This window comes from Ostrinia nubilalis, chromosome 26, assembly GCF_963855985.1.
Source record: "Ostrinia nubilalis chromosome 26, ilOstNubi1.1, whole genome shotgun sequence".
NCBI classification, from domain to species: Eukaryota; Metazoa; Arthropoda; class Insecta; order Lepidoptera; family Crambidae; genus Ostrinia; species Ostrinia nubilalis.
Window position 1 is genome coordinate 10036139 of NC_087113.1, and position 24215 is coordinate 10060353.

At 39.0% G+C, this 24215-nt stretch overlaps 2 protein-coding genes and 1 long non-coding RNA gene across 6 annotated transcripts in view; 2 read left to right on the forward strand and 1 right to left on the reverse strand.

The window, feature by feature from the left end:
* LOC135084645 (SR-related and CTD-associated factor 4-like) overlaps window positions 1-8550 on the forward strand; it is a 42637-nt gene extending 34087 nt beyond the window's left edge. For both annotated transcript variants that reach the window (XM_063979421.1, XM_063979422.1), the window contains exons 4-6: window positions 2749-2955; window positions 7340-7558; window positions 8212-8550. In XM_063979421.1, coding sequence (XP_063835491.1) covers window positions 2749-2955; window positions 7340-7558; window positions 8212-8331 — 546 coding nt within the window. In that variant the 3' untranslated portion in view covers window positions 8332-8550. The remainder of the gene's footprint in view (window positions 1-2748; window positions 2956-7339; window positions 7559-8211) is intronic.
* LOC135084647 (uncharacterized) lies at window positions 5089-6209 on the reverse strand. Of its 2 annotated transcripts, XR_010259914.1 has the most exons (5): window positions 6128-6209; window positions 5405-5459; window positions 5306-5329; window positions 5205-5225; window positions 5089-5123 (listed from the first exon to the last, which is right to left on the reverse strand). It is a non-coding gene; the product is annotated as an uncharacterized LOC135084647 (long non-coding RNA). The 2 variants fall into 2 exon arrangements; XR_010259915.1 differs by lacking the exon at window positions 5306-5329 and having other exon boundaries at window positions 5205-5258.
* A 3754-nt stretch (window positions 8551-12304) lies between the features above and the next one.
* The window catches only part of LOC135084664 (zinc finger protein 678-like), a 28083-nt gene continuing 16172 nt past the window's right edge, over window positions 12305-24215 (forward strand). Inside the window, exon 1 of one of the 2 annotated variants that reach the window (XM_063979438.1) lies at window positions 12305-12401. The gene's annotated coding sequence lies outside the window, so the exon portion shown is untranslated. Of the gene's footprint in view, window positions 12402-21188; window positions 21371-24215 lie in introns of those variants that run through there. The other variant, XM_063979439.1, reaches the window with a different exon arrangement.

The following is a 24215-nucleotide window of genomic DNA, read 5'->3' on the forward strand; positions in this document are numbered from 1 at the left end:
GGGGTCTAATGATGGAGCTGGAAGGTAATTCGCAATAAAACGACACAATCGCATCAAGTTTGGGTTTGGTTCAATTTTAATTTCTGTGATGGGTCTGGGTGTTAATATGTATAATAAGTTTGTATTTACAAAAAAAAAATATTTAAGTATGTTTATATCCGTTTTCTAGTGAGCGGACGCTGTGAATGTACGTCACACGGGGTCACGTGACCGTCGGCGGGACTCAATATTTAAGCGAACTTTGAATGCCTATAAAATCATAACTACTGGGTATTTTTGAATGAAATAAAAACTAATGTATTTATAAATGTAAAAGCTTAACTGTAACATAGGTTTCAAGTGATTTTGCATACCTAACTAGTAACATTCTCAATTCACAAAACTGGTGTCTACTGTTATTAAACACTGTGCCACAAAGTCAACAATACTGTTCCCAATTCCCATAACTATGATTGTGCTTTGTGCATTCCAAAGCTCTTCAAGTTCTTCCACGGAATTGGCCCAGTGATTATCAACTTAACACCTACGCGAAGCTTAATTGTCTCTACCCACAACACAGACCAAACACAGTAAGCTCCATTATGAATTAATAGAATAGAATTGACTATCGACAATAGCCTAAAGGTATCGCTGTCGGAATACCAATAAGAAATCCGAAGAACGCTGTTTCGACTCCCGCCGATTGATAGGCTATTGTAGTAAACCCACTTCTGACACAAGCATTGTATTTAGCTTAACTGAAGGGGTTACTCGTAAATTAATATTTTTTGCATTTCAATCCTAACCCTTTAAAAATGCAGTTGGCACACACAATATTGTAAATAAAACTTTCAATAGACAAATTATAGTATCATGAAAGTTATTCCAAGACGTCGATTATCAGAAATAAGAGCTATTAAAAATATTATTTTTTTAAATATCCACGACGTTGATTTTCAAAATAAAAAGCTATAAAGAATATGAATTTGAATTTTGAACACAATTTCTTACAGGGTGATAATTTGAGGCAATAAATCATTACGAGTACATTTATTGATATGACGCAGAACAATCTCACTGCATTCATCTCAGTTATGATCCCAAACAATAGAATCATCCAACCTTGCACACGCAGTTATAATAATAAAATAAACTATTGAAACGTCAGAAATAATTTCGACAATAACTATTTGTATGCACTGTGAATTTTTTGACCGTGGATCGATATACTTGTATCGTTGTATGATATCATTCAACTGAGTGCATTGTTAAAAATACACACAGTCTTTATTGCTGGAATTAAAGATTTGGTCTGGTCGTAGTTTGAACAATTAAGAATTTATTTATTATTCAGAAAACAATTCATAATTCGCAGTGATTGTAGTTTAGTTCTAGACATTTCGACATGGTTGGAAATGCATTTGATGGGTGAACAATCTGTCCATTTAGTGCATGCATTTATCACTTGCATCACACTTAAATCGATTCATACCTATCATCAAATTACTCTAAAATTTTACGACGAATGTTTTTACATACCTGTACAAAATTCTAAAGTAACAACGAAAGGCAACCCATGAAAGAGGTAGGTACCTAGTTCGAGGATTTTAAGACTATGAATTTGAGGAGTGGCCAACGTTGGTCCTAGACCGAGACAGTGGCGGGATCTTTGGGGAGATTTGCAGCATAAAAATGAGAATTACTGGGATCAAGACTTGGTATATTACGATTTAAATACCTAGTGTCCGAACTGCATCGTGGTCACAACTGGTACAGATGACAGCACAAGACAGGTGCAAACTTGCCCCTATTGCAGCGACATAAGAAACCTCATTATTATCTATGCTGCTGCAGCTATCTGTAAATACAGGACTCATCCGACCTCTACCTACATGACGCACTACTGCAAACTCTTAAGGAGTTCTTGTATTGCCAGGATCTACAGTTTTCCCGCCAATCAAACAGCACCAGTGAAGACTTAGCTGTCCCGGGGAAAGCTGACTTGGCTGACTAGCCTGGAACAGCTAAATGTTTTAGCAATCCGTAAGCGATAGATTCGCCTAAATCTACCCTCGCATTAGTCAAAGCGGTCAGCTATCTTTCAAGACCCACCTTATCCTTGAATCCGAGACATCAATAGTGTCTCGGCGCCAAAGTTATTTCCTTTACACAGTATTTAACTGCACAGTTAACCGTTTATTGGGTACGGAATGAACTTTTCGACTAGCTATGTGACCTAGCGGCAGAATGCCTGAATAAAGGTTACGGTTAGATTCTAACTCCGAACAGCTCAGTCTGTTTAAGAGACGGATTTATTTGGATGATATTTTTATACTATTGTCTCTACATTTAACGTTGCAACTAAGTTTGTTTCGATGGCATGGACTCTAAAATGTAGATATTTCTGTCATATAAAACCAATTTACATAGCTTCTCTTCTGCCTGCAGCTTCGACCGATATTCGGACTGTCACAAAAAATCAGCAGTGGATTTTTGCTAGAGCACTGCTAAATTAAATATTTGGTGACACTTCGCTATAAAGGATAGGAAGCCCTAAGCTCTTTGGAATAACATACATAATATTATCCGCATTTTTTTTATGAATTCGTTAGAAAAGCCCGCTGACACAGCTCAGGTGTAAGCTGCTATAATGACAAGACGATTAATAAAATTCGAGTTCTGAGAATAACAGTATCTAGACTGTACTCGTAAAGTCAGATAAAGGCCATCTTAAGACCAATGTTGTAAGACCTCTCTCTATTTCCACAGCAACCCACCCCAGGCCCGTTCAGGCCGGCCACGCCGACCCAAGGCACGTACAGGCCTCAGCAGCCGCCGCAGAGACCGCAGCAGCCGCCGCAGAGGCCGCAGCAGCCGCCGCAGAGACCGCAGCAGCCTCCGCAGAGACCCCAGCAGCCACAGAGGCCTAACACCTATGTACCGCCACCACCGACTCCCACTGGACCTTCCCATGACGTGAGTTTATAGAATCTTTGAACAATATAGGGTATGGCAGGTAATCAACAATTTTAAGTTGGAACTCAGATCTCTATCACATTACGGATACGGTGTGATCTAATCGGGCAAATGACATATTAGTCGGGCTAAAACACATGCAATGATAAAATGTTATGGACGATTTTAAATGACAAATGAATGGGCATCCAGGCAGTGCCGGGTTCACCCTTAAGCAAATAAGCAATTACTTAGACTTTAGAGCACCATGTGTTGGGGGTACCAAAACGAGCACCATAAGAAAATTTGCTAGCACAAATTTAAACCCCGTAAAAGTCACATTTACGCCCGTATTCACAAACGATGCTTGCTTAAGTGAAGTAGCAAATAGAACGCACAGTGTTGAATAGAGCTCTGTGATTGGTTCGTGTGTCACCCTGTGCGTCCACGCGCACTGTGAGACCTCATAGTAATGTTTGTGAATACGGGCGTGTAATAAGTACCTACTTTAATCCGGCACTGATCCTAGGACACTGCTTTTGTTGTCATGTTTAGTGACAAAAAAGTCTAGCAGTTGGTGTTATCAATTTATTTACAAAACAATCATCTACGCATCATCGATGTAGTGGTCGGGGTCGGTTGCTTTCGGAGGCGTAATGTATTTTTGGGAAGAATCTTGATCATGAACATCTGCTTCATTGCCTGTTTCTGCAAAAAACTAGATTTTTAGGATATGCATACGAAATTGCACGCTAAATGTGGATGACTAAGGGCCTTGCCACACTAGCGGATTGCAAGCGGAGCGCCGGCGCGCGGGCACGCCGCGGTCTCCAAAATGCTTGCAAAATGCCGCGGCATCTCCGCTACACCGCCCAGAAAACGCTTGCAGTCCGCCAGTGTGGTAAGGCCCTTAGTGAGCTGCCACACTGGAGGATTACAAACGTTTTCAAAGCGGGGCATCTCCGCGGCGAAGATGTCTCGGCTGAGCGGCGAACACGAGGGGAAAACTTTAGGTGGAAACGTTGCGCATCCGCGACGTATTCGCTGCATCGCCGCTCTGCTTTGAAAACGCGTGTAATCCGCCAGTGTGGCAAGGTCTTTCTCACGGCAATCCAATTTTGTGGGATCCAGTAATGCAGAAGTTGTTTACAGACTACAAACTATGCAAACGCTATGAAAAACTGCGTATAAAGTTTATAAACCAACCTTCATTACCATTTGCATTTTCCAGTGGCTGGAAATCGCTGTGAACTATGTGGTTTTCTAAAAAGGGATTTAAAAAACAGCATTACAAAAATCTCGAGTGTAAACATGAAAAGAGAATAAAAATAATTCCATATTCAATTAAAACTATTAAAACTTACCATCGCTATCTAAAATGATTTATGATGTATTACTAAAATTTGGAAATTGCCTAATATAATTAATTAACTACATTGTAACCTCCATTAGTAAGCTAACATAAAACTGAAATAGAAAATTAGTGAAAACTACTTACTAGGAACAAACGACGGGTCAACTAAAAACGAAAATCGAAAAGAATTTTAAATAGGGCGATAAAAAAAACTAGAAAAAACAAATTTTATGAAATTTTGGCGTAAAGGTCGGACCGCCTTTGCGCGGGCGTAGCGAACGCCGCGCCACAAAGCGAATCAAATTATTCGTTTAGTCATATTGTAAGGAGTATGGTCGCTCTCGCTGCGCGTCGCAGCACAGTTGCTTACGAGAGAATATTTTTGCCGCGTAGCGCCGCGCAAATGCGGTCCAACCTTTATACTTACAAGTTATAGGCTGATCCGTGGTACATCTCGTTTTCTGTAAGGGAAGCTTCTCAGGCTTGTGCAATTTTACTCGAACTAAGAAAAATATAAATAAACACAATGTTAGTTAAAAAAAATTAAAAAACAAGTATAATAATTCAAACAAAAAAATTATAAAAGAAAAAAAAAACGTTCAAAAAGTGAACTTTTATGTTGATAAAACCCTTAAATCTACAACGTAAACATAAAACCCATTTCTCTTAATTTTTTTTGTGTTTGCTATTGTCACAAGAAGGTCTTTATGTAAGAAAAATTAAGAAAGTTGCGCAGAAAACAAAAAGAATTGACTAAACTTAACTTTTCTTAAGACAGGACGTTTGTAGGGTCATTTATTTAAAGAAAGAAGTTGGTACTTACCATTTTCAACACCTTAGAAACAACACAAGCGCATTAAACATTTATTTACTGTATATAATTTATAAATTATCTTTTAAAAAACTTTAAACTTACTGGACAGCCGCTCTCCATATTCTACAGATTTGTAATTAGTACGATTTAATAAACCTGAAACTTGTCTTTCATTAAATTAAATTAAAAACGAAAAAACTTGCCTATATCCATTTGTTTTATTAGTTCTAAATTAATGAAAAAAACTTGATTAATATGTAATTCACTTTATAAATATCTGAAAAAAAAAAAAGTATACTAACTATGCTTTTCAAGAGATTTGCTATACGCATTGCAAATCAAGGGTAGGAATAAATACTGTAAAAAATAATTACAAAAAGGTTAGGTAACAATAAGTTTAAAGCGAGGTTTAGACTAGCAATAAAATTTGCAGAAGTTGACTTCCGCAAGATGTCACCACTGTGTAAATCTTGCAATAGTTGGCCACAGCTATTTATACAGTGGTAAACAGCTTGCGGAACTCAACTTCTGCAAGTTTTATTGCTAGTCTAAACCTCGCATAAGACTAAAGATTGTTATGTGGTGGCTATCAATTGATCACCTGGATTTGATCACCCATGGATAAGATCACCCAGGTGATCAAAGTGGACTTCTTATTTATAGGTGATCAAAGGACACCTAATATGTCATTTCGAGTCTACTTTGATCACCTGGGCGATCAAATCCAGGTGATAAAAGTGGAATAGAGTAGACCTATAAATTTTGTCTCTAGGTGCAATTGGGGTAAGGTTTTTGACCGGCGGCAGTGGGACAGTGATAGATTTTTTTTTTTTTTTTTTTGTAAGTAAGTGCTATTGGAATGCACTTGCAATTGGAGCTAGTGGAGTACTCCAATTGCAAGGCAGTGATTGATGTTATAAGTGTATGATTGTTTAAGTTTTGTTAAAATCTTTTAGACTGCTAACAATCCCGATCTCTCCTGCCAACTTTTGACAGTGATAGATTTGGCAACCAAAAATATTTACCCAAATATAAATCCGTGAATGGCTCATAGTGACGCACTCTAACAACTCTGCCTCTTCATGTTTATAACGTACAATAAAACATTTACGATTTTCGGTATCGATATTGTAATACGAAAAATAAAATCTCACACTGTTACCAACCAAATAGAATCGCAACATCCAGTAGATATGTACGAGTAACTTCCCTTCTTCTAATCCACATTTTATTTCCTTCTCTCCCTGAATGATAGTATTGTTACTATCCCATAAGATTCCTATTCATCACCTTAGAAGGTCTTGGAGTTGCAAGAATGCTATACAATGACAGCAAGGAATTCCACTTCATATTGCAACTCCTTATAAAAGATGTTGCAAACTAAAGCCTGGTTCGTGAGCACGTAGAATTTTGTCCAATGACCCCAAGCTACCCATCCATATCGCTCGCGCGTAATTATATTGCTGTCACGACTGTGCGACGGGCGCCCGCAGTGAGTGTGCGAGCGCAACAGTAACATAATTACGCGCGAGCGATAAGGATGGGTAGCTTGGGGTCATTCGACAAAATTCTACGTGCTCACGGACCAGGCTTTAGCAAACTGCTTGGAAACCCTTTGCTTTTCACCAATCTGTAAGCCTTACAAAAAAGCAGCGATCCCTTAGGCCTAGTTCAGACACGTGTGATATCCGCGCGGTTTCTGGGTGACTCTGATTGGTGAGGCACCGATGCAGTAACCATGCGGTTACAGTTTGATGCAAATGTACGAAAATTACACATTTTCACACCAATGCAACTTTTGTACAGCCAGGACCTACCTACAACTTGGCTTCCAATGAAACCAAACTAGTAGAAGGTTGAGTAGTCCCGGAGGATAGCTATCGTCCTTGAAACCCGCAACGAATTTAATCAGAAGAATAAAGGAGTTATGACTACTCCCACCTCTCGTTCCCACTGCTGCAACTCCTGTGTAGCCAGGATCTACAGCTCAAGCAGTTCAGAATACTAGTATAATTCAACGAAAATGTACGAGAACTGAAAAGCAACCACGCGATTATCGCTGTTTATGAACCGCCGGGGTTACTCCGAAAAACGTATTCAAAGTTTCGGATGTTGCCATCCCTCTCACGCAAAGCGAGATACTGGCATGACCGACGGTGACATATAGACCTGAAAAAACGCAAACCGCGTTTCAGAGTAGCCCTGCAGGTCTTAGTGACCTTTCTCTCTCATTCCAGCACGACCACAGCCACGACCACCACGACGAGCACCACCACCACGAGCCCGGCATGCCCTTTGACTTCGCCTACACCGTCAACGAGGATGGAAACGACTACAGCCATAACGCCATCTCCGACGGTGACGTCACGAGAGGAGAGTACCGCGTGGCCCTGCCTGATGGACGCACGCAGGTGGTTAAATACACCGCTGATTGGAAGAACGGATTCAATGCTGAGGTAAGCTTTTCTTCTAAAAGATTCCAAACCAGTCAAAGTCCTTACGTGACTTTTGAAGAGCGACTGCAGTCTTAACGCCATCTCTGATGGTGACGTCACGAGGGGAGAATACCGTGTGGCCCTACCTGATGGACGCACGCAAGTCGTCAAGTATACTGCTGACTGAAAGAACGGGTTCAATGCTGTGCTGAGGTAAGCTCATTTGCATTCTAGAAGATTCCAACTTTATTAAAGTCTTTGCGTGACTTTTGCAGAGCGCTGATCAACATTGACCACCAATGCAGCCTAAACATGGAGCCTCCTAGATTAGCTATAGTTGTTAGCCTTCTGATTTGATCAATAGTAAAAAGTCTGAGAAGTAGCGGCTAGTTTTAGTTTGGTTAGAATATTGTAGCAATTAGAACTTCGACAGGCAATAATTAATGTTGTTTCCTCATTAACCAGATAGTTTTGACTGTTCCCACTCCTAGCCAGACAAGCATGTTGGAAGCATGCTCGTAGTCTATAAAGTTTGTGAGGTTTTAGGGGGTAATCTCTGGATCTACTGACCGGTTTTGAAAATTCTTCTTTGTCATTAACTAGGTATAATATAACCCGAAAAATGAGCTTTTTGTGACAAAACGATATTCAAGGAAAAATCTTTTCAATTCCAGGTGAGCTACGAAGGTGAGGCCAGATACCCTGACCAGCAGCCGGGCTACGGCAGCGGACCTTCAGCCAGTCCTGGCCAGGCCTACGTTCCCCCCAGCCAAGGCGGCGGATACCAGTATTAAGGCAGAACTTGAAGGCGTAACTGGAGAACCTGGTTTGGAGCATTTGATGGAATGGTCCATTTTGGCAACAATCACAAAACATATGAGTTAGACATCACTATCACTACATATTATAAAACAAAGTCGCTTACCTGTCTGTCGCTATGTATGCTTAGATCTTCAAAACTACGCAACGGATTTTAATGCAGTTTTTTATAGACAGAGTGATTCTAGAAGGAGGTTTTTAAGTATTATAAATACATTGTACTTATGCGAAGCAGGGGCGGGTCGCTAGTAGGGATATAAAGGGGGCATATTGTATACAACAAGGATATGACTCTATTCTGGAAAGATATGCATGGCTTTGCTATGACATTATCGAGAATTTGAGTTTCGTTATCAAAAACTTTCTTCAGAAACGAAATATTCAATTGATTATAAAGGTATCGATTCAGTATTACTAGGTAGCGTATCTACTTCTTTTCCTTAATAACCGATAAAACCAAGAGCAGGTTCTCCAGTTATGCCGAAATAATATAAGAATCGTACTTAAAACTAAGAGAATGCAGGCACTTGAATGTGGGATCTACGCGGATCGGAGCGGAGCTCAATGCGGAGCTATGTATCGGTTTATAAGCTCATTTTTGTTTGCTCCGCGATTTATTTAATAGCTAAGGATGAGTTTTTATTAATGCGAATGCTGAGAGGAATTTCCATACATTCGACATTCTAAGCGGCACGAGTGGCGTGCAAAATGTATGAAATTGAAGCATTGCTTCTTTAACCAGCTCCGCATTTATAAAAACGCCTTTTCAGTGCCTACTTTACTCTTTCTCTTGAGTATAAAAAAAACCCAACGTTATCTGATGTCCAGTGATTTTTAAACTGCCTTTTTAAAATCTATCTGCCAATTAAGACCTTGTCTAAGACAAGTTAGGTATTTGAAGAATCTCATTTTTATTTAATTAATAGTTCTCATAATACAGTGGGTCCTAATTTATATTGTATCAGTAATACTACTGTATTTAAAAATTAGGAAGTACTGTATGATTGTCAAATTAATTAGGAATTACTAGAAGCGAAATGAGATTGTGTTATGTATGTAATTACAATGTATATGATTAAAAATTAAACACTGTAATGTCTGTATAATATATTTTATATTTCGATTGTATAAGTGTAGTCAAAAATATAATTTTGATGACATTTTTTAACCAATTTATAGTTACCAGAATATTAGTTACCATTATAAAGTATGTAAGTACTTAATAAGTATAATATACATAGACATAGTTATGTAATAATAAAGTAAGTACTACTTATGTGCCTAGCACATATCTACAGTCTAAACCAAGTTTCACAAGCTTATATCTGGATAATATACAATATAATATTATATTCTACAAACTACATAACTCTACACTACAAAACAGTATTCTAAATTATTTTAAAACAACAATATAAATATTTTTTTCAGTTCACATTTTCATAGTGTGTAAGATTTCTACAATTGGTCCCTTTATTTACTAATTTATATAATAATTCTAAGTTTGTACATTATACATATAAATGTAAACACTTAAATAAATAATGTATTAAATACGAATATAATAAAAACGCGTAATTCGTTGTTAAGTGCCGAAAACTGCAGTCACATGTGATTTAAATGATAAAATTATGACAAATAAATTGTAAGATGTGTTTTTTATCTCAAAATATAATACTCAATGTTGCACTGCCTTTTGTATATTTATTTATACAATTTATACATAAAGCTTGAGGTGTTCAATTCAAAAGTTGTTATTAGAAAATGTCCTTTTGTACCTTATTTTTTATAAAATAAAATTAAGCCACAAATATAACTTTTGTTTTTTATTTTTTACCTATATAAGATCTTAGTGCCTACTACAAAAGTAGTTAAGTTTTTTTCCTTTGGGGAAGGCCTATGTTCAGCAGTGGATGATCTATGGCTGAAATGATGATGATGATGATGACTAAAACAGGAACTTGAATACCATTTGATTGAAATTTATAAGTCTTAAACTTTAAAGTATTAGGACAGTAACCATTATTATACAACAAGTAAAGATCACATTGCCCATTGATTGGGTTATAAAAGTATTTATATCACAGATCCTGATGAATTAGGAACTAAAACTGTACCGTCAAAATAATGTTCTATTACATTATTAGTGTCAATCAACTGTATCTCACTACTTCCAGTATGACCATGAATCTTTTTCATGTGTGTGTTCAGTTCTTTCCGTAAACTAAATTTTTTATCGCACAGAAAACAACTGATAGTTTTCTCCATATGCTTCCTCTTAAAATGATCGGATCGTCGTCCTGAAGTCACAAACCGTTCATTACATATCTCACACTCAAACGGTTTCTCCCCTGAATGCAATCTAAGGTGTTCGATCAACGTTTTCTTGGTGACAAAGTGGTCGCCACACTGCTCACAAGTGAGGCTTTTTATTTTATCGTGTATCAGTACATGTTCTGTCAGATTACTTTTCCTATAAAAAGCTTTATCGCATATCTCACAAATGAACGGTCTTATTTGTAAGTGTGCTTTATTTACGTGAGCTTCTAAACTATTTTTGTTGAGGCTGCGGTATGAGCACAAGTTGCAAAAATAATAATAACACTTCCGAGAAGGTTTAACTTTGGTTGTATGGTTTTTTAAATGTATTTGGTAATGTGAGTGAGATTTCAGGGTTTTTGAGCAAAACGGACAAGTCTTTACCCTATGGCAGTTTAAATGATTCTTCAAAGTACTAGGTTTTTTACAGTCTTTGCCACAAAATTCGCAAACAGCTGCTTGGTCTATATTCTTATGAGCTAGAGTCTTATGATTAAAAAGTAACTCCTTAGAATTGAATTTCATATCACATTTACTACAATTCTCACTATTTGTTACACATATTTCATTTTCAGTCCACTTTGTGTCATTTACAACGTTTTCCTGGTCGTCTTTACTAATTATGGGCATTTTTAAGTACATTTGTATCTGATCTACCTCTATGGAGCTAAGATTAATTCTACTTACCTCGTCAGTAAGGGCACTGGTGATCGAAGAAAGAGTTTTTCGTAGAATGTTGTGTCGTCGAAGCTTCGTGTACGTTGTTATGAGGATGTTGGAGCAGTCTTCACAGGCTTGAGAACTTATGATATCCTGAAAAGACAATTATTTTTTTATAATGTAACTTATAAAAACTATAATTAGAATGAGGTACCTACATAGAGCAGCTACCGTAACTAAATCAAACATCAAATAATACGATTCTGAGAATGGTAAACTCGGTGACATAACCTTAACCTTAGAGAGAAACTAAGTTTAAAACAAAACGAAAACTGTATCTGAAACGTAATTATGACATATTTTAAGCGTACTTTACTCACATGACATGGAAACAAAAAATTCATCACACCAGCTAGAGTTGTTTCTACAGATTGATATTCATCACAAATAAAAAGTTTTTGAGTGACACTCAAGTTTTCTTCTTTTTGTTTCAAACACAAGAAGCAGGTTAACCTAAATTTAAGTGGGTCTATTAACATGTTTAAGAATTCCATGATTATGAGTGAAATTTTTTCGTTAATACTAACATAAATAAAGTTTTTAGAAACTTTCCAAAGTTTTATCAATTCAAAACAAAACAAATTGACCGAAGTCGAAGTGACACTGACATTTACATTTCTTAAAATTCATCATAATCACAGATATGATCATAATTCATGAGTGACAAAGGAATATATGTGTGTTCATAGAAGAAAGGCCTGTGAATAGTAATGCGATATTTGTCCTTTATTGATAATGTAGCTGTTAAATCCAATAAAATAAAGTAAAAAACTCGTGTGTGACAGATAAACGTATTATGTTTAAACTATAACTTAATTCTACATTTAAACTTCACTCCTCGGATAATACTATGTGCGTAATACGGAACGTCGTGGGACTGTTCCACTTTGTGACATTTTGATAGTGACATTTTATTTTTGTGAGTCATTTGTGTTCTCTTTTTACATTTTTCTTGAGGTAAAAATACACAATCAGTCAAGAAATTTTAATAATTCTGAAGTCCAAGGTAACGTAAGAAATTATTACATTTTGTTTTCCAATAAACACATAAATGGTGATCGATAAATTTCTAATTGGATTTTTTGGTACATTTTCTTTCACACTTTTGTGATCTTAGCAAAAATTTGTAATGGAATACAACTAGGTAGTTCCTGTGGGCAGTGAACGGAAAACCGATTTATAAGGATAACCGGTATAAACGGTTACAGATTCATTTGGAAACCTTTTGATGCGGTTACGTGTTAATACTGTTAACACTTTCAATAGGTTAATTAAACGGTCCCAAAACCGAAATAAAACGGTTACCGATTAAAACTGTATACCAAATTAAACCGATATGTATTTCGGTTTTAAATGTTACGAACAAGTAACAGAGTGAGACAAAATCTGTGAGCCAAAGTTTGAAATAAAAAATCTGTACGGTTCCTTTGCTTTAGTTTATAATTATTGTTTTTTTATAAAATTGGCTCCTTCGAATATGAACATAATAAAGTTTTTTTGTTTTGAATTATTTGTTATATGCAATCAAACGTTAACGCGAAAAAGAGATGAAAATAGTAGGCGGCCTCTTTACCCGCTCGCTTAGTTTTCGATTCGCGGTGCATTTGATGTTGACTACTGCCGGGCGCCGGCGTTTGTGCTGTTTTGAATCGTTCTACCTCATAATCGGTGACTCTTAGGAAAAAGGGGTAAAGACAATTTTAATAGATAATTTTTTGATCTAGTATTATTTCTTATCTATTTTAATGATAAGTTTACTACTTGGCCAAAAAATGCAAAAAACTTGGGACCTCGAAAACTTTTTTTTTAAATGACGGATCGTTGGGGATTTTTGACATTTCATTAATGATGGTGTTCTCAACATTCACACAAATTTTCAGCTCTATGCGAATTATTATCCTGATGATGGAGTCCGGAGGTGGCCATAGGAACTCCTAAACGAAAAGGCGGAATCGCATCGAGTTTGGGTTCGTTGGATTTGTCTTTTTGAGCAGTTTAGTGCTAGATGATCTCCAGGGTCCTTATGATGGATTAGGGAGGGGGCCATAGAAACTCCTAAACGAAACGGCAGAAACTCATCGAGTTTGGGTTCGTTGGATTTGTCTTTTCGAGCAGTTTAGTGCTAGATGATGTCCAGGGTCCTGATGATGGATTTGGGAGGTGGCCATAGGAAATCCTAAACGAAAAGGCAGAAACTCATCGAGTTTGGGTTCGTTGGATTTGCCTTTTCAAGCAGTTTAGTGATAGATGATTTTTTTTGAAGGTACGCGCCCTGGTTGCATGGAGAGCTTTTCCAGCTACACCGGGCAGAGTGGCGAGTACAGAAGGTACTCTAACCGTTTGGCGATCGTCGGTGCGTGTGTCGACGAGGCCGAGTGTGGGCTCCGCGAAGCGAAGCCCAGGCTCGTCCGCGTCGGTCGCAGACCGACGTTCGCGATCGGGCCGTATCGAGCGCATAAGGCGCCCGATCAGTGGCGAACCCAACTAGAGAGTCGCCCACCGCGGTGTTGGACCAAAGTCCAGCCTGCGGTGGGCTCACTTTAGTGGGCCCGATCGAGGGGGACTACGGACGCGGCCTGAGGGCGCCCCGGTAGGCTCGGACCTCGGCTCAGGCCGTGTCCGGGGGACGGATTGGGGAGAACAGGCACGGTACATGTCTGTACCGTCCAAAATGAAACGCTCAAGACGCGTCTGAGGTGCGGAGCGAACGATAATCTCTGGTCGAGGGTGACACCTAAGTACAGTCACGGAATGAAAAGGTTCGTCAGTTTTCAAATTGATTCCTTCAACGAATCACGAGCACATATTACCTTTTGAAACTATGTTACAGAATAATCTCGAGTTAGAGAAAATAATCTTTAACTGTTTGCCAGTAAAGTTCAAAATTATTCAGATCAAAGTTGTTTGACGATTAAACTTGTCAAGAAGATTATTATGATTGATAAACTAAAACCTTTTTGTTGGTTCAACCTGCCATTATCTATTAAATAAAAAAAACTATATTTTGTAACATTGCACTGATGGGATGGAAAAATAAACAAGCAAAACCTTATTCGTTAGCAAACGTCATACCTATTTATTTAAATGTTAGCAGCACTGTTTCTTGCACGGTTATGTTGGCAGGTTTGACTCTAGTGCAAGCGAAAACCGACACTAAGGTGACGAACCTTTTCATTCCGCGACTGTACTTGGCCTCACTCTTCCAAGGAATAGTTTGGTCAAATAAGGTGAGATGGGTGGGGACATTAGGACGAGTGCGAACCGGAGGACGTTTGCAACGACGACGTTTGACGACACTGCTGCACTCTTTTCGGGATTTACCGCGATACGCCACTACCTGAACCATTCCCCTAATTGTGTGACTGCGCGTTGGAGCGCCAAGATGACGTAATTCCGATTACGTCCGGACTTGTAGAGTGCGGTGTCGTCCGCAAAGAAGGCTAAATCAGTATTCGGATATTTGGGGTTGTCATTGACGTACAATGAAAAAAGAATGGGTGCTAGATGATGTCCAGGGTCCTGCTGATGGAGTCAGGAGGTGGCCATAGGAACTCCTAAACGAAACGGCGGAATCTTATCGAGTTTGGGTTCGTTGGATTCGACTTCTGGGGCACTTTGGTGCTAAATAATCATCCAGAGATTGAGATACAACTAAAAAGTGTAAAATAAAATAATTATAATAAAAAAAAACTTTTTTAAAAACAAGCTTTATCCTGAAATGCAGTTGTACTAAAACGAAAAAAATAATTATATGCTTGGTTCAAAGAATTTCGAAAGCTTGTAGCGCAAACAGAAAAAAAGAGGAATAAATTCCATGCGTGATATTATAATTTTTTATTTTATTACAAGTACTTAGGTTAGTAAATCGCATAAATTACCTTTAATTTATTCCTACATTCACTAAGCTGCGACTCTGCCTCCGCCGACCACGTAGGTCCGCAACGAAACAGCCTGTGCTGATAAACGTGGATAGGCTGAATGATCGCGAGGCCAGGGGGAGAAATATGCTGAAGCCTTGTCCAAGAAGCTATTGCCAGTCAAAGAGACAGATGATGTCAGTGCTGCTTGGGGATGTTTGTCATCTCATCTCTTGGAAACCGCTTCCGTTGCCTTGGGTATGAAATACCGACGTAATGAAGACTGGTTAGATGAGAACGATGGGGTTCTCAGGGCAGCACTCGACAAACATCGAAATCTCTTGCAAAAGCATAGAAGACGAGGTGGAAGTGTCGCGGTAGTCAAAGAAAGTGACTTTGAACTGCGTAGGCTGTCTCGACAAATAAAAGACAAGTGGTGGCGGGACAAAGCTTGTCACATGCAGTGGCTCGCTGACACAAACCAACTTGGGGAGTTCTACTGCGAGGTACGTAAGCTGATTGGTACACCATATCGGGCAAAAGTACCCTTGAGGTCTGTAGACGGTACGCAATTACTGACAAGTAAGGAAGATGTACTAAGGCGTTGGGCCGAACACTTCAATACTTTGCTCAACGTAGATCGATCAACTGATCTTAATAATATCAGCTTAATGCCTCAACTCCCTCTAGCCACTGAGTTGGATGAGCCCCTGACTTGTGGGGAGGTTGTCACTGCCATCAGGCAGCAGCAAAACAAGCGGGCGGTTGGCATTGACCTTATACCGGGAGAGCTGCTCAAGTGCGGGGGTGAGGAGTTGCATAAGTTGGTTTGGGAACTATTTGTTCGCATGTGGGAGGAAGAGCGAGTACCCGAAAGCTTTAAAGTATCTCGCATCAGTGCCCTGTACAAGAACAAAGGGGACCGTTCCGACTGCAACTCTTACCGTGGTATTTCGCTTCTGTCATCCCCTGGAAAGGCCTTTGCCAGAGTCCTTTTAAACCGCCTAAAGGATTTGTCAGAACGGATCCTGCCCGAAACCCAGTTTGGCTTCCGACCTGACCGAGGTACCTGTGAAGCTATCTTCTCCGTGCGTCAATTACAGGAAAAAAGCAGAGAGCAGGGTCGTCAGCTATATCTCTGCTTTGTTGACTTGGAGAAAGCGTTCGATAGTGTGCCTCGTGAAGCTCTCTGGATGGTGCTGGGAAAATTAGGGTGCACGGGAAAGTATGTGAGACTTCTGAGACTCCTTCACGACGATATGCAGTGCTGCGTCGCCGTAGACGGCGAACAGTCAGATTTCTTCCCCGTTACCTGTGGGGTGAAACAAGGGTGTGTGCTAGCGCCCACACTGTTTGCTCTATACTTTGCGGTGGTAGTCAAAGAGGTTCTACAAACTGTTTCTGAGGGAGTCCGCATCCGTTTTCGCACAGATGGCAGCCTGTTCAACTTAGCCAGACTTAAGGCGCGCACTAAAGTCTCGTATGCACTGATCACTGAGATCATGTATGCTGATGATTTGTGCTTTCTAGCAGAATCCTCAGAAGGCCTGCAACAGCTGATGTCCGTCTTTCACCAGGCATGCCGCAAGTTCGGCCTGAAGATAAGTGTCAAGAAGACAGAAGTGATGTCTTTGGACACAAATGACCACGAGTCTCTAAGCATTATGCTTGGTGAGGATGTACTGAAACAGGTGGATAAGTTCCGATATCTGGGGAGTACTATAACATCCAAATGTGATCTTGATACCGAGATCAGCAGCAGGATCAGTGCTGCAGCTGCAGCATTTGGGAAGCTGCGTTCCAAGGTTTTCTGCTCGCATGACCTAAAGCTGGCTACAAAAATTTCAATATACATGGCGGTTGTGCTGCCAAACCTACTGTACTCCTCCGAGGCGTGGTGCGTGTATCGCCACCATATACGCACACTGGATCGTTTCCACCTCAAATGCCTTCGCACCATCATGAAGATCAGATGGTCTGATCGAGTGCGCAATACCGAGGTGCTACGACGAGCCCATGTGGGTGGCATTGAGGCCTATATAATGCGTCGCCAACTTCGATGGTGTGGTCACGTATCACGTATGACGGAAGAGAGAGTGGCGAAGCGCATCTTCTACTCTGAACTTGAGGAGGGTAAGCGGAAACATGGCGGTCAACTCCTCAGGTACAAAGATGTACAGAAGCGGCACATGAAAAGATGCAACATTGAGCCCTCTCAGTGGGAAGGTTTGGCAGCACAGCGTCCAGAATGGCGGGAGATTGTGAAAAGGCAAGTCCACGAGTTCGAGGTGCAGCGTACGACTGAACTCGACGCGAAGCGCGATGACTTGAAGGCCCGTCCATCTGCCGCCTTTCACTATAACTATGTTGGCGGCGTGCTCAGATACCCTCAATGCGCGAGGGATTTTACTGCGAAAATAGGCTACGTAAGCCATCTTCGGGCACACCAGCGCCGCCAAGACAGCTAGGAGTCGGAGTGGTCGCCATGGCCGAAATCGGTCGGATGGATCATCATCATATCCTGATAACATAAAAACAGTAATAATGCTAAATAACAGGCGATACTAAAAAAATACATAAAAAATACACAAAAAAGGCCAACAAATAATAAAAAATGATACTTTTTGAAAAAAAACTGCTTTAAAATTCGTGTTTTTTTTTTGGTTATTTGATAAATTTCTCCAAAAATGCCCCTATAACAGGTGGTTTTTATTACTTTGTATTATTCTTTATCGTATTGTCTTTGTAAAACCAAAAATCGCATGTCTATCCTTATCACAATATTTGCTATGATCGTTTGAACAAAGGCCTGCCACAACATTATTCTCAGCTACAGATAGAGACAATTTTAATTTTAACTAAAATGCTTAGTTTACTTCGAAATCTTTTGTTTTTATTTGAAATCTAACTTGTCTTTATCAAAATAACAAATCTAGAGCCATTTTCAGTTTCGTTGTTAACGAAGCGTTGAATGGCGCGCCCGGAGAGGCTTACTTCAAACGATCATTGCAAACGTTGTGATAGGGATAGAGACATGCGATTTTTGGTTTTACGAAGGTAATACGATAGAGAATAATACAAAATAATAAAAACCACCGGTTATAGGGGCATTTTTTGGAGAAATTTATCAAATAACCAAAAAAAACACGAATTTAAAAGCAGTTTTTTTTTCAAAAAGTATCATTTTTTATTATTTGTTGGCATTTTTTGTGTATTTTATGTATTTTTTTAGTATTGCCTGTTATTTAGCATTTTACTGTTTTTATTTTATCAGGATATACCGCTTAGTTTAAAAGTTATTACGTTTTCCTTAAAATAAGTAATTGGAAGAAAAAAAATTCTATAATAAATTAAAAAAAAAAATCAAAATAATGACCTCTTTTTTGTCGATAAAAATAGGTCTAGTTTCATCTATTTTCATATGTACACTTTAACGTGACTCACACTGTATTTTCAAAATAACTATCAAGGGGTGATTAGTGATCGATACTGATGCTAAAAATGCAATCAGTAAAATTTTTGTCTGTCTGTCTGTATGTTCCTTATAGAAACAAAAACTACTCGACGGATTTTAACGAAACTTGGTACAATTATTCTTCATACTCCTGGGCGGGTTATAGTATACTTAGGAATTCCCACGGGAACGGGAATTAGCGGGAAAATCCTTTTGTATGAAAAATCTAAACCGCTTCAATTAGACGCTTGAAATTTGGCTTGCAGGTACCTTAGTAAACTTAAAGCTTAGTTACAACAGGATATTGCAAAATTCCCACGGGAACGGGAGTTAGCGGGAAAAAACATTTGTATGAAAAAATCTAAATCGCGTAAGACAGATGAAGGGGGTAAAACGGGATCCACGCGTACGAAGTCGCGGGCGGCCGCTAGTTTTTCTATAAATTTTTGGCTTTACACACACACAATTGTTTTTCTCCGTCATTCCTATCCTATTTTAGCTTTTTTTTTACTAATAAACTCTTAAAATACATAACATGTTTATTTTAACCTTTGGGAATGCAATTATAAACAGAAACCCAACTGAAATTAAACATTTTACTCGAAATAAAATCGTATTATTAACAAAATTACAAAATAATCAACTATTAACCAAGTATCTAAGTAGGTCTATAAAAACAATTCGATTGAAATTAACGCTCCTCTGTCCACGGGTTTGCTAGCCACTCAGATTCTTTCATCACTGGCACCCGGAGTGCAGACGAAGACGGTTCTGGAATTGTCAAGCCACTTGCATCAACTTCGTCTTCGTCGAGCCAAACAAATGAAAAATGACGACCAGACTATAATACAAACGAAGGATTCCCCGTAAAACGTAAAAGAAAAGGGTTGCCAATTTGGGAGTTTTAATTCCCTAAATTTTTGTTTAAAAAAAGAAACAATGTTACGTAATGTCTTGTAAGAAAGTCCCCCTCCCGCCCCTGTAACGCATCGTAACGTTTTACGAGACCAAATTGCGTTACGTAATACTTGAATGCTCCGCCACTCAAAATGTCTGTGGATAGCATTTGTTGCCTTACGCGGCATAATTATACAATATAACACTAATGTTCCAGTATAATAATTTATTAGCTAGTTAACTATTTCACATTCACAGTTTCTTTTCGTAATGTTTTTTTCACACTTCAATCAATCCACGCTGAAGCGCCGAGGCGAGCACAATGATGATTGGCATGAGTAAACAAACAAATAATAAAATAAGCGGCAAATGTAAAAAGTATATTTGTTTCATTACGCCTCATAGAAGTGAAAGAGACACGTGCGATGATCAAACGAGACGCGCCGCCCGCGCGGCGATCGGTTGTAACTTGTATGGCCGTAGAGCGCATAGTACATTTCGAGCGGTGGAAAGGCAAATGAAGGTACCTACCTACCTTTATAATTCGGTTAGGGTTAACCGCATGTAAAACTGTAACATATTTTTTCTGTTAACATATTTAATTTTGTGATCAATGTTAACATTAACCGATTGATAAGAAAACCGAAATTATACGGTATATTTCGGTTAGGGTTAACCCATTTTCTATAGGGTTAATAACAGATATATTTATGTTATTAACCCAACCCAAACGTTCACTGCCTGTGGGCGGCAAAAAGTGGCGGGTCTTTTCTACTCCTTCCCTTTTAATTATTATTAATCAACAATTAATTTGGTCCGGGAGTACCAAAGGGGGTCCATTAAAATAACACTTAATTTTTTTTTTCGAAAATAGCAAAAAACATAGTGATCAAAAAAAGATAGACTGATTTTTAAAAATTTTTGAAAAAAATAATAGGTTTTCTGACACTTAGAAAAATTTTGACGACTTTAGTAGGTATGGAGTTTATACATAGCCGAATTTTCGAGCGTAATTTGTATGGAGCTGGGACTTGTAATATTTTTCGCTTTCACTTAGTGTAGCAAGGGGGGTCTGAGAACAGCCGAATTTTCGAAGGCATTTTGTATGGAGCCGAGACTTGTAAAAATTTTCGCAATGCGATGGCTTAATTCGGATTTCCTCGTCTCCGGCGCTGCGGGATGAGCAGCCTCTTCGCCCTTACGTAACAAGGCGTAATCGCATACAGCGGGCGGAGGCTGCTCACCCTCCGCGCCTCCGGCTTTGGAATTACACTCTAGTATCGGGCAGACAAGTACCACGGCCAAAGGACCACGGCGAGTCGGGGTAAACGCAATTGGATAATGGTCTTTCATACATACATTAATAGACTAGAAAACTGCAAATATCTCAGTAACGGTGCGTCGGATCGAAAAAATAATGGAATTTTGAACCCCCTTAAGAACGCCGTCCGGCACCTAGGCCCATAATATTCCGACCTCAAAAAACGGTCAAGTGTGAGTCGGTCATTTTTTCCTAAGTAAATTTGCGAGTCTCGGCTCCATACAAAATGCCTTTGAAAATTCGGCTATGTTCTCAGACCCCCCTTGCTACACTAAGCGAAAGCGAAAAATATTACAAGTCCCAGCTCCATACAAAACACGATCAAAAATTCGGCTAAGTCTAAACTCCATACTAAAGCCGTCGAAATTTTTCTAAGTGTCGGCGCCATACAAATTACGCTCGAAAATTCGGCTATGTCTCGGACCCCCTTTAAGTACAGATATAAATATAAGGTGTTATTTTTTATAGTGATCATACTTTACCAACACATGTAATAAAATCATATGTACAAATAAGACCCAAGTGTTTTTTAAAAAAAATTCAGGCTAGTTTTCGAGTAAAACGACAAAGAATGTTTCGAAAAAAATAAAAAATAAATCATCCTTTGAGCGCGGTGAGTAGTACTCGTTTACGCACTATCGTAGTAGCCGGCCGAGGGCAACGACCGCTGCCACGTGCCGCGCCGCGTGAGTCGGCCATATTGATATCGCTGCCAGTCGCTCCGCGCCCACAGCCCGCGCCGAGCCGCCGATCGGCATGCGGGAGCGCAACATAAACAATCGTCCCAGTCCGTCTAATGTGCCCAAACGTATTGCAGTGTATGTGCGAGTTATTACAATGCCGCGCTTGATAAATAACAAAACGCAGGTGAAATTATGTTTCGGGCACACTGACTGGCCGACGAGAAACATTGACGAGTCGAAAACCTTCACACCTTGCCGTATCCTGACTTGACAAGATCCCGTGCGCTTCGAGGACGAAGTTCTGGATTTCAATTTCAATCACCGGCACAGTGCTGGCGGTACCCAGATGCGAGCGCCGCAGACGGCGGCTTTTGTGTAAAAATACGGAATGCCTTATCAAGGAGTTGTTGCCAGAGGGCCACGACCGCGACCGTGTTCTATCGATGGATATTGCGGAAGTCTACCTAGGTACATACCTACAGTGTGATTTGGACAGATGAGTGCTTGTTTACGCGAAAGGGACTTTTTCCGTAAAAAAGTTAGTGCGCGAATTTTGAATACAACATCCGACGTGGTGTCTAGTGAACAGCAAGCAAGTGTACAGCCCGGAAGCATTACCTCAATTCGATCGTGGCTAGATTAGACAGTGCAAGACAGTGTTTACGTGAACAAAGTACAACAAAGGCTTCACGTTCAAAATGTATTGTGATTAGTGTAATAATAACCTAGGAACTTTAAATAACAACATTCAAAATCGGTAAATGTGTGAATAAGTAAAATCAATGAATCTAAAGTGTGATGGCAAATCATAATTTAGGAATTAAAACCAGGAAAATTGATCAGTGAGTTTTATTTACAACACCTATTCATATTCAATATTAAGGTGCATTTCCACTGAAGCGAAGCGAAGTAGTAATAGGTATGTACCTATCAATTTTTTATTACGTCTCTAAATAAATTGCGTAGGCATTACGAAAACGTAGATATTGAATTCCAATTTCTATCCTTTTTTAAATTTCTAGTTTAACGCGGATGATTCGCCTCGGTTCGTTGGAAAAATCCCCCGCTATTACACTAATGAAAATACACTTATTTACCTACTTATGTGGCTAGATTTAGTATGTATGTAGTACCTATTAACATGACGTAACATCGTACATACTCACGAGTGATAATTTTTGGTAACGTAGGTTTAGTGTAATCTAACCTTAATGTGTGTGAACGTTGAATGAACGCGCGCGGCCATTGTTCGTACTCGTATGAATGAAATGAGTAAAGAAAGAGAAAGAGGCAGTGAGTGAAGACAGGATGGTTGTAAAAATAATATCTTTTTTTTTGTTAGGAAAAGTAAAAACAAAAACTAGCCTGAATTTTTTTTTAAAAACACTTGGGTTGTATTTGTATGATTTTATTAGATGCGTTGGTAAAGTATGATCAGTATAAAAAATAACACCTTATACAGGGTGTCCCGTAATGTAACGTCAAGCCGGAACTGGGTGTTGAGGCAAGTTGTGCTGGTTATCAGAAAAATATAAAAAAAAAATCTATGTGGCATATTTTAAAAATAATAGGCATTTAAAAAAAATCAAAAAATTCTACTCCAGGTGACGGTCCTTTTGCTCGTGTTGCCACAAATCTTCACTTTTTCCAAATTTTTTTTTTGTTATGTAACCCTGCCTGAATAATGCTTCTCTAAATTGTTATCAAAATTACAAAACCAGCTGCTCCAGCTTGGATGAAAAAAATACATTATTCTCAAAAAAATTTTCAAAATAATAATTTTGCCTAGTTTAAACTGACTATACTGAAAAAAAAATGTACTACGCGAGTGTGGCAAGTGACGTCATAATTTGGCGCATTTAGTAAGGATTCCAAAATGGTATAACACTTGGTAAATTTTTGCTGTAATTGTCGACAATTTTTGGTTTTTTGGAAATAGTCCCGTTTTTAACTTTATTTACCTTGGTTAAAAATTCTTATTCTAATGTGCCCAAAATTCAAGTTTCTGTGACTGACTACCGTACAGTCAGTCACAGAAACTTTTGTCACCATGACAGTAATTAGTAGTTGACATACTGTGACAAAAGTCACCCGTGCGCGCGCGCCTTTCTACCTGCTCTGCCTGCACTTGTACTTGGTAACAGGGATAATAAGGATATGAAGTTTCGGTTATGGATACGGTTACGGATATTAGAATAATATTATACCGGTTTCGGTTACGGTCACGGATATGAAATCATTTCAGATTATCCGAAAGTCTCGGATAATTTCGGTTACGGAATTATTAGAATTTCAAAAATGTAGGTATAATACAAATAGCAAGATGCTGCGTGAGCGTGACCCACATAGCTACTTTATGTACCAACTAAGACGACACCTATGTATGATAAAGGTAAAACAGGCTGGCATGGTGCCAGCGAATGCCAGACAAGTTGGTAACAAATATTAAGATTTAAGGTACAATTCCAAGACAGGCCGCAGACCGCAAACTGCAACCGCAAACTGCAAAACTATGAAATCGGCAGCGCGGCATTGCAGCTGCGGCGTGTATACTGCAAATTTCATAGAGTTTTGCAGTTTGGCCTTTATCCGAAACTATCCGTAACTT